The 11,582-nt window shown below is 43.8% G+C and overlaps 1 protein-coding gene across 1 annotated transcript in view; it reads right to left on the bottom strand.

Moving 5' to 3' along the window:
- Positions 1-3,317: 3,317 nt before the first annotated feature.
- Positions 3,318-11,582, bottom strand: part of GPR139 (G protein-coupled receptor 139) — a gene marked incomplete at both ends in the record, with an annotated part of 47,810 nt that continues 39,545 nt past the window's right edge. Inside the window, one exon of the mRNA XM_080704465.1 lies at positions 3,318-4,252. Coding sequence (XP_080560591.1) covers positions 3,318-4,252 — 935 coding nt within the window. The remainder of the gene's footprint in view (positions 4,253-11,582) is intronic.

Below are 11,582 nucleotides of genomic sequence, written 5' to 3'. Positions count from 1 at the left end.
GTGCACCATTATTAGAATTTATTATAGTACAAACGAGTCCAAACACAATATATTATCTACTTAAGAAAATATGGAGATTGGCTATTTTTCTAAGGTGATCTTCTGTTCCATCCTTTGGGTTGGAGTAGCCAATGTCAGAGTCCTGCTTAGTTCAGAGGGGCTCCCCTTTCACCTTGGTGGGCACTCACTGTGCAAAGTAATCTTTTCTGATCGCTGGGTGTCTGCAAAATGGATGTTCATGCCTGCTCATGGTGTCTCTTTTATGCTTTGTCCCTCACTTCCTTTCCCATGAGACATTTCAGTTTCAGAGTTGTTCAGTGCAGAGACGTAGCACATGCCTGTGGTATCATGGCCATGCCCCACCAGGACACAAGTCACACGGCGAGGGAGATGCCGGCTAACAGTCTTTGAAAGGGGCACCCCAAGAACCCAGGGTAAGGCGTGCCCTTGGCAACAGCTGTTTACCTGACAGACTTCAACATTCAAGGCTTTATTTATAAAGCTAGCCTGAAAGAAAAGGCTTTCAAATTTCTAAAGTTAAAAAAACCACTTTTTCATTATTGTCTAGAATTATTACTATAAATAAAAATAAACGAAAGGCCCTCTGATGATCTGATATAAATTTGAGGAGATGTGTGTTACCCAACCCCATGAGCATTCAGAGGCCTTCTATCAGACCTTTTATCTTTTATTTTGAAACAGGGTCTCACTAAGTTGTGGAGGGCCTCACTAAGTAGCCGAGGCTGGCCACGAACCTGCGATTCTCCTGTCTCAGCCTCCCAAGTACTGGGATTACAAGCATGCGCCACCATGCCTGGCCAGAATCAGATGTTTTAAAAGAAGGCGTTTCAAAATGGAAAATAAAGTTTTAAGAACCAGATGTCTTCAGACGAGTTCGCAAAATAGAAAATAAAGTCAGAAGGAAAGAAGAGATCATGCTACGACTTAGTAGAACCACTACTATTTAGAGAAGTAAGAAATGAGTGTGGACAGAAAACATTCCCACACACACCAGGTTTGGAAACACCAACCATTATTTTTTACATACAGTTAAGAACATGGAGCAGAAAGCACTGAGATCCAAAGACTGACTTTCCATTTTCATACGTCCTCAAGTAGGAATTACTTAAACCGTTGTAGATATTGCACTTTGACTCATTCATAGATAGCTCAGATTAGCATCTTTAGAGCTATGTGTTTAAAAATAAATAAATAAATATCTACATTATATATATATATATATTCAGAATAGGTAGGCTTTGGTCAATGTTCATTCATAAGGGGGTGTGGTGGGATCATGTCATATGCACGTTTAATGAGCACATCTTCAACTACACATGCTTGGCAAAAAAAAAAAAAAGAGATATAGATAAAAAGAGAAGAATGCAGTTTAAGGGACAACCCGCTTACCATTCCACCCAGTGAACACGTGCCCTGGGGCCCTAGGAGTCTGCTTGCCCCTCCCCCCACTGCACAGCTTCTGGGAACTTCTGTTGGCAGGGGCATCTAACATCTGAATGTTCTCACATACATCAGAATCACACAACGTGGTCCTAAACCCAAGCCAACTCTGTTTTGTCTTCAGCCAAGGAACCGGCAACCTGTTCCAGTGCTGGAGAAAACCCCTAGCCATCTTAGGTTTAAAAGTGAGCATATGCAATTTTCAACATGGTTCTTTCCTGAGGACTTTGCACGGGTAGCTTCGGCTCTCTTGGGTTTTTGTCTTTTTTTTTTTGCACTGACTTAAGAATCTATCCCTTAGGTCAGGTGAGACTGCACTGCAATCATTTAAGAGGAGTGGGAATTAGGATCACCAGAACTAATCGGATCTCAAATTCTACTGAGTTAATATGAGGGTCTTGACTGAAGTTTAGGGCGTGTGTTGCCCTGGGGCCTTTTATATCCCATTTACTTATTGCAAACTTCCTTCAAAAGGACAGAAGTATGCCTTTCAATGTAGGCACAAAAATGCAGGAAATTCCAGCCTGAGGATCCAGGTGTTCCAAATGAACTGTCTACTTTCTGTTTCATCACTGAAAAATATCATGCAATTCCAAAATCATTTTGGATTTTTTTTTCAGGACAGGGATGATGTAAAAAAATTGGGTATCTGGAAGAGAATTAAATAACAAAAAAGCAAACCAAGCAGAACTCCAGCATGGGTTTCTCTTTTCGAGATACATCACTGGACACAGAGGGGTCTCATCCAATCAAGTATGCATGTGTGTGTTCACACGAATGGTAATTCCCAGGTAAGCCCCTGTCCATTGCCTCTGGGAATTGTTCTTACCTTGGACAGGCAACAGGAGAAAAATAAATATATTCGTATTTTATCATTTTGCTGCTGTTCCTGACCCTGGACTATTACATTCAGTTAGGAAGTCACTTCAAATAAAATAATTTGGTGGGGGCTTGAGCAAGCGAGGAGGCAGGGTTGGCAACTCGACACATAAAAGGCTCCCATAAAAGGAAGCCATGTGGCACCAACAAGAAGCAATTTTGAATAGAGAGATCATATACAGCTGACACAAGGATGGATTCAAACGATGGCAAGAGTGGGCTTGTTTTTTTTTGTTTTTCTGGGCTCAAGAATTCCTCCTTATCCCCACGCACCAGGCAGGGTCTTTGCTTTGGAGGATACAGATAAAATCTATACATTATGGCAAATAGAAAACTGTATCTTGGACCCCAGGTGTCTGGGTCAGAGTTAGGTTGGTTTGGAGCTTCCCAACAGGAGCTCTGGACGGAGTTCAGGTGGGATTCAGTAATCCCCTTTCTCTATACTGTTGTTTTCTAGCCAGGGGTCTCAGGACCACTTTAAGACCACAACTCTCTAGGACAAAGGGCACCTTGGAAAAAAATCCCAAATCAGTCAATATTGTTGGGAGTGGCACAAGAAAGCTGCGGATGACCTCGGCTCTTGAATGAAGACCGTGGGCTCAACTACGTGCTACTGTGGTCACATAAATGGGCGGTTCCATGATTGTGGATGGCGCCTATGCAAAGTCACAGACTATTTCTCTATGGTGGTCCTCACTGGTCATGGGATGATGTCACGTACAGCCTCCGATGGCACCTCCAAACTGGTAGGAGCTTCTGCTGGCCACGAGAGTGTGTGAAAATGGACACGTAAATAGAAACAAGATCTACGTTTTCCTTTCTTCTCTTCCATCTTTTCCTCATCTCTGAGCTTGCTCAGTCTGCAGAGACAGGAAATCGGGTGAGCACTCTTTAAGGAGACCTGTTCAGCCACAGGACAGGACGCCCTCCCATCTGGAAATGGATTAGCAGGGGCACTAGGTGCCCAACTTCAGGGATCACGGGGAGACTTTTATAGGCTTCCCGTTTTTGTCATACTGGTATACCAGCATCTTGATACAGTGTGAGTTCGCCGGGGAGATCCAGGGGCTACTGGTTATGGAAAAGTTATGGTTGGTGTAGAACTGGGTGGGTTGCTTCTGGCACTTGAAGAAGGCTTTGAGCGTGGCGGCTGCCATGGTGCGGAACCGCTTGCTGATGAAGCAGTAGAGGAAGAAGTTGATGGCCGTGTTCAGAAGGGCCAGCATGTTGGCGATGTCGGACATGATGTGCACCAGCCAGTGGTTCTGGATGGGTGCCCCATAGAGGTGGTAGAGGATCATGATGATGCGGGGGGCCCAGAGTGTGGCGAAGATGGAGGTGATGGTGAACAAGATGGCGGTGGTTTTTCCCGTGGAGTAGCCTCGGAGGCGGAAATTGCTCTTCCTCCTGAGCTTGTACACAATGATGGAGTTGAGGATGAAGAAGATGGAGCAGGGCACCAGATACACGGTGAAGCAGTGGCTCCAGATGAGCACGTGATGCACCGAGGTGCTGATGTAGTCTTCGGTCCAGATGTTGGGCCACCAGTAGTATGGGATGCTGGTCAGGAAGCAAGTGATGTAAACGCTGATGATGACTTTCCGGGTACGGGCGGGGTAGGAGACTGTGTGGTACTTGAGCGGGTGGCAGACTGCGATGTACCTGTCGATGGTCAAGGGAACCGTGATCCAGATGGAGGTGTGGATGGATGAGAACTCTAGCACTTCTATGAGCTTGTCGGGGATTTGAGGCATCTGCGTGTTCAAGATAAAATCTTCCAGCAGGAAGTCCACGAACACGATGAAGAAGAGGACCAAGATGTCAGCGGCGGCCAGTGCCAGGAGATAGTTGTAGGAGGACTTCTGCCTCCTCGCCACCAGCTGAGAGAGGATGATCACGGTCAAGATGTTCGCTGTGGAGAGAGAAGAGAATCTGGTCGGTCTTGGAGGCAAATTTGATTTCACTGGCTCCTAGATCGGCCCTGGGAGTGTGCTTATTGGGAAATTCCCCTGGAAGTCAAAGGATCGAACCCATGTTTTTGGGGGGTGTCTATTACTAATCGTACCAGCAGAGGTGGTGGTGTGCTTATCCCAATTCAGAAATGAAATTAGGGGACTCAAAGTCATGGAGACAGAAACCTAGCCTGCATACCTGATCCCCAATACTCTGCTGCTAGAGAACATAGAGGTGATGTGCCTTTTCTGTTACCTGTGTTCAGGGGGAGCTTGGGCCAAATCTCTTCTTAGGAGCCATTTTTGAACTTTGATTTTAGGACCTTTCCTTTTTTTTTTTTTCTTATGATACTGGGGGTTGAACCAGGATTATTCTATCTCTGAGCTGCACTCCTGCTCTTTTTTATTATTCTAAAACAGGTTCTCACTATGTTGTTGAGGGTCTCACTGAAGCTGTCCTTGAATTTGAGACCCTCCTGTCTCAGCCTACCAAGTACTGGGATTACAGGCATGCACCACCATGCTCATCTAGGACCTGGCCCTTTTTTTTCTTTTTTTGGTGGTACTGGGGATGGAGCCCTTCTACCTCTGGGCTACCCTCCCAGACCTATTTTATATTTTATTTGGAAACAGGGTCTCTTAAGCCAGCTGAGGCTGGCTTTGAATCTGTGTGATCCCCCTGTCTCAGTCTCCCAAGGGCGGGGATTACAAGCGTGTGCCACCACGCCTAGCTGATCTGGCCCTTTTAAGTAGATTTAGAATTGAAGAAGAGTTGATCATGGCTTTCAGATTAATTTAAAAATAAGTTATATGAGCTCGGCATGGTGGTGCACGCCTGTATTCCTAGCTACTTGGGAGGTTGAGGCAGGAATATCAGAAGTTTGAGGCCAGCCTGGGGACTTAGGGAGACACTGTCTTAAAAGACAAAATGAAAAGGGCTGGGGTATAACTCAGTGGTGAAGCATTCCCAGTCCCCAGTACTACAAACACACACACACACACACACACACACACACACACACACACACGCACACAAGCAGAGACACACGTACACATGCACAAACATATTGATTTTATTGTACACAAATGTTGTATAATTATGGTGCATAATTAAAAATAATAGAGAATAGAATTTTTCTTCCATTCTTGTTCTCTAACCATCCAAGTTCCATTACCTCGTGGCAATTGCAGCTATCTATGTCTAAGTACCATGCATGTATATAATTTTTGCATCAACAGTAGCAATGTATTATTTTCCTCAGGGTCAGATTTGCATCACATCTACACAATTTGTATTGAATCTACACAATTTCAGGTCGATGTTTTTTTTTTAAACAAAACACAAAAAGCAAGTCTCTTCCTGAATAAAACACATTTCGAAAATCATTAGGGACTCACTCCAAAATAATACTCCAGTGGAGAATATTTGGAAACTATTCTTAACATCGCTTCTCTTTCATTATTACATTTAATCCTGAAATTCAAACACCCTTAATCCTGTTTTGCAAACAGGGTTCTCAGAGAACTCACATCTCTTGTCTGAGGTCAAGCTGTAAAGCTAGAATCCAACCTCTCTCTCTTTCTCTGTGGTCACTTAAAATATTATATATGAAATCTCTAATAAAAATGTCTTGTAATAAGCACACCCACATACCCTGGTGCACTCATCACTCAGATTAAACAAATTCGAACATTGGCTCTCTTTGCTTCAAAAGAAGGAACAACACTATAAATAGAGTTGGAGTCCCCTTGAAGGAGCCTATGCCCGTCCTCGTCCCTCCGAGCCTCCTTTTCTCCCTACAGGCGTCAGGGGCTGTGTGCACTTGTGGCGTGCAGGGCCACATTCCGCGCTCCTCAGCTCTCATTCTGCCTCTGACCTTCTATGTTGTGCTTGTTTATTCCACACGATGTCTTTGAGACCGAGTTGTGCTGATATCCAGAGATCTAGTATACCCGTTTTAATGACTGTATAGAATTCCATTGTATGAACCTATTGTGATTTATTTGAGTATGTAAATTATATGCAATTTTTATATATCAACTGTATATACTAATTTATGTAGTATATATAATATATTATCTGCATGTATATATAATACATTTAAGTTTGTTCTGGGAATTTGGTATTATGAACCACTATACTTAGGATCTCTTATTTTTGGTTACTGGGATTAAACCCAGGGGGATTTTACCACTGAGCTACCCCCCAGCCCGTGTGTGTGTGTGTGTGTGTGTGTGTGTGTGTGTGTATGTATGTGCGTATGTACATGCATGTGTGTATGTGTATGTATGAGTATGTATGTGTGTATGTATGTGTATATGTGTGTGTATGTATGTGTGTATGTATGTGCATGTGTGTATGTGTATGTATGAGTATGTATGTGTGTATGTATGTGTATGTGTGTGTGTGTGTGTGTGTGTGTATGATTTTGAAACAGGGCCTAATTACACGGGCTGATCTCAAACCTACAATCCTCCTATCTCAGACTCCTTTTCTTGTTTTGATGAACAAAACCTCAGATAGTTAGATAATAGGTGTCCATCACCATGCCCAGCTGTAGTTAATATCTTGATATGACTGTTCATAAGAGACACTGTTCACAAGGGAGAGTTTCCTGGGCAGTATATACCTAGAAACGTATTCATTATGTTTTAGAATGCTTGCACCTTCATCTTTATTAGATATAAATTAAGAATGAACCGAAAAGTAGTTTGTACTGATTTACGCCTCCAGTAGAAGAGCTTGAGAATTTTAGTACTCATACCCTCTTAGTAGCTGGTACTGCCAGTTTTAAAACAAGTTTGTGTTTTTTTTTTATCAAAGCACTTTGAAGTGACCTTTTGAAGCAGTGAGGAGCTGCGGTGCTGGTCACACTAATTAGTCAGGATTCAAACCCAGGACCGATGCTCCTGCTCCAAACAGTACATAATTCAGATATTTTCCAAGTGGGATACATTCTACTAGGTACGTTACACTGCATCCGGTAGAGAAAAATGATGAGTATACACTATTTTAAGTGACTGCTTCAGAAAACAGGGCCATTAGAGCAAAGTTGTTTATATTTGTCAATCTGGCATTTCAAACATATGTGTATGCATTCAACAATGTTTTGGTATACCTACTCTTAGCTGTGCCCTGGAAAGAGATGGTGAATGAAACAGACATCATCTGTTCTGCCTTCATGGAGCTTAGAGTTTGCAAGGGGAGAAAAATATAAACAGAAGAACTATAGAAGAAAATGCACTTCAAACTGTTTGGAAGAAATATTTGGGCATAGTGATTAGAAAAAGCTTTGCTGAGGGAATGAGGTTCAAGCTGAGATTGGAGGACAAGTAGGAAGCAAATGGGCAAAAAGTGTGGGAGGAGAAGGTGTTGCAAGCAAAGAAAATAGCATGTGCAAAGGCCCCGGGGTGGGGAAGCGCGGAGCCTTGGGTTTATTAAGGCGAGGAACAGATATTGATTTCTGCTTGCTCTGTAAGCATTTCTGCATTTAATAGTTCTCCTTTATTAAACAGCCTTGCTATGTTCTGTTGAAAAGCATTTCAAAATGTTTTATTCATCCAGAAATCCTTTCAAAATGGATTTAGCATCAACTTTTTGTGGGCAAAGATCTGTGCATGGGCTGAAGGTGGATACAAATTGGTATCGCAGGCATTCAGGGTGTCCACTCAGAAAGTATAGAAATAGCATATAAGTGACTCAGTTTGAGGGGGGGGAGAAAGGGAGAGAGAGGGGGGGAGAGAGAGGGAGGGAGGGAGGGAGGGAGAGAGGGAGGGAGGGAGGGAGAGAGAGAACACAGTGGGATTAGAGATGACAGGGAGCAGGTTCAGAAGGAAGGGCAGAGCAGATGCCTCGGAGGCGGGTCTCTGCTAAAGGTTTGGCTGCCAGTCCTTGCGTGCTCTGACCCACTCACAGGTCAGTGCTTCCTGGAATCGGGCTGAGCCTCCTGTGTGCACTGAGTGTGCACAGACAGTGGCTAGAGTGCTGGGCTGCCCGAGTTTCATTGCTGGCTCTAATACTCTTCTACTTCATTTTTTGTGGCACTGGGGATGGAACCCAGGGAATTCTACCTCTGAGCTACACCCCCAGCCCTATTTTATTTTGAAACAGGTCCTCACTAAGTTGCTGAGGCTGAACACAAGCCTGCTATCCTCCCATATCGGCCTCTCGAGTACTGGGATTGCTGACGTGTGCCACCACACCTTGTACTCACTGGCTTTCTGACTGTGGGCAAGTGTATTGAATCTCCTTGTGCCTCAGTTTCCTTATTGGTTAAAGGCTAATAGGAATATCTATCTCATTACACTGTTACAAGTGAGATAAAACAATTAGATAATATTTTAAAAATTTGATACTAGGGCTCAAACTCAGGAGCACTTAACCTCTGAGCTATACTCCCAGTCCTTTTTATTTTTCACAGTGAAACAGGTCTCACTGAGTTGCTGGGGCTCGCCTTGAATCTGGGATCCTCCTGTCTCAGCTTCCTGAGTACTGGGATCACAGGTATGTGCCACCACACCTGGCTAAGCAAGATGATTTTTGCAAAGTGGCCACAATGGTGCTTGGCACGTGATATGTGGTCAGTGACTGTGAGTTACAGGCCAAGAGTTCATTCATGTAATGAATATTAACTGGGCATTTACTGTGCCGGGTATTGTTTGAGGTGCTGAGGACACAGAGTTAGGGTTAGGGTTACAAGTTCCCTTTTGACGTGGGAATTATAGGAGGCTGAAGGAGACAAATCAAATAAATAAACACATATGAAAATAACACAAGCAGGGAGTAGTGGTGCATGCTTGTAATCCCAGTACTTAGGAGGCTGAGACAGGAGGGTCACAGCTTCGAGGCCAGCCTTTGCAACTTAGTGAGACTCTGTTTCAAAATTAAAAAAAAAAAATAGGGCTGAGGGTGTGTAGCTCAGAGGTAGAATGTCCCTGGGTTCAATCCCTGGTTCCAGTAAAATTTCAGGTAGTGATGCCATGAAGAATAAAGGGTGAGATAAGTTGATGGGGGAATTATTTTAAGGTTTAAAGTGACACTGCAGTTCAATTCAGGATGAGAAGGGACCTTCCAGGATGCAAACGGATCGTAGGCAGTGGGACCCGCAACAGCAAAGGTCCTCTGGGGTGGGGATGAGCTCAGCGTGTCCACAGAACGGAAGGGAGTGGGAGAATCTTTCTGTTTTACAGATGAGGAAACTGAGGTTTAGATGTTTAGATCATTTGCTCAAAGTTACAAACTGAAACGGAAGGTGAGGCAAGTTTCGGCCGATTTTGTGGCATATCAAATTCTGCTTCGCTTCCGTTTGGCTGCAGGAAAGAGCTCTCAACTGGAGGAAGGTGAATCCTGTCCTCTGGCTTGCCCCTGACTTGGAAAGGGCTAAGTTCTAAGTTTCTCAGAACTTTTTTTTTTTTTAAAGCAATGTCCACATCCCCTCTCATATCTCTTTGTCCTCCAAGCTTATAAAGAGGCAGAAATGGGTAAATACTGGGATCGGCCCAGAAAAAAAGTGTTCTATATATTCCGCAGAGAGTGGCTTCCTCCCCAGCTGAACCCTATTTGAAGTGTGGTGCTAAAAATTCTCCATATAGAAACTCTTTAAAAATATCCCAGCCCCACCTAATTAATGCTTAAAGACAGGCAAGTCATCAACTCCGAACGAAATTGCTAGGTATTCATATTTGACATTTCCTTAAGTTTCTAGTAATTGCCTCTCTTGAGAAACCAACCCGCAGACAACCTTTCTCCACTTCTGTACGGGCGGATCCCCGGCCGCAAGGTAGCATAAGGAGCCCTAGGGAGATCCAGGGGTCAGAAAGAGAGAGATGTGAGCTGTGTGTGGGGCGGGGAGCTAGAGGGAAACGGAGTGATGCTTGTGTATTGATTTTCTGAAAAAGAAGGCAGAGATGTCAACTCTTAAGGCCTGACATCACCTGGAACTCCCCACAGTAAAATATACTTTCATTTCACCGTGACACTACCCAGGTAGGAAGAGTGGTGTTGATAAGGTCCGTGGGTGTTGATAAGGGGTAAGCTAACTAAGCCATCAAAACCGTCACGGCTTCAAATTGCTTTCCACCGCTAGCTACTCTCTCAAACTAACTGGCCCAGGGACTCTGTGGTTGGGAACCCAACCAGTCTCGCCCCTGTGAACTTTACCATCAGAACGTCAAGCCTCTCCATGGCAAATCCTTTCGGTCAATGGGGCTGTTGGACAGGCCTAAGCTCCCGGGTAATAGAAAGTCCATGTTCTTGTGATTGCAAGGCTTCTTGGTTATATTCTTGGGGGAATTTATTTCCTATGTTTTGCAGCTTACTGTGCTCAAACTTTAGAGGCTTTGCAGGGGTGGTGGGGAGTGGCTGAACGAAGAACCCAGGTCAAGTTTTCAGACCCCACAGCTGAGTGGTCTGCTGGTCCAAATGGGAAGGGTTGAAGTCTTTCAGAGGCAGTCTCTGTCTCTGTGGATCTGCTGGACTGTGAGGCAGAGTTCTGAGTTTATTATATTTATTTATTTATTTATTTATTTATTTATTTATTTATGGTACCAGGGATGGAACCCAGGGGCTTTCTACCTCCGGGCTACACTCCCAGACTTATTTTTTATTTTATTTGGAAACAGGGTCTCACTAAGTTGCTGAGAGCCTCACTAAGTAGCTGAGGCTGGCTTCGAACCTGCACGATCCTCATGTCTCAGCCTCCCAAGTACTGGGATTACAAGTGTGCACCACCATGACGACGAGTTCTCAGTTTATATCTCTTTGTTTTGCTATATTTCCTCTTTTTGTCTTTGAAAGTCCTTTCTTTCTTCCTTCCTTCCTTCCTTCCTTCCTTCCTTCCTTCCTTCTACTGGAGATTGAACCCAGGGATGTTTTACTTCTGAACGACACCTCAGCTTATTTTATTTTATTTTAAAACAGAGTCTCACTAAGTTGCTGAGAGCCTAAGTTGCTGAGGCTGGCCTTGAACCTGCAATCCTCCTGTCTCAGTCTCTCAAGTACTGAGATTAAAGGTGTGTGCCACCACACCTGGCTTTGAAAGTTTATTTTTTAAATTATAAAAGTACTACACATTTGTAAAAATTAAACTTTATATCAGTGTATAATAATAATGAGTAGCTTACTTTCATTGAGTATTCATAATGCCTAAGGGCACTTCAAAGCATCTTTTTTTTTTCTTCGTGGTACTGGGGGTGGAACCCAGAGGTTTTCTACCTCCAGGCTATACTCCCAGACCAATTTTATATTTCATTTGGAAACAGGGTCTCACTAAGTTGCTGAGAGCCTCACTA

Source organism: Muscardinus avellanarius, assembly GCF_963383645.1.
Source record: "Muscardinus avellanarius genome assembly, chromosome: 10".
Taxonomy (NCBI): domain Eukaryota; kingdom Metazoa; phylum Chordata; class Mammalia; order Rodentia; family Gliridae; genus Muscardinus; species Muscardinus avellanarius.
This window is presented reverse-complemented; position numbering and strand designations above follow the sequence as displayed.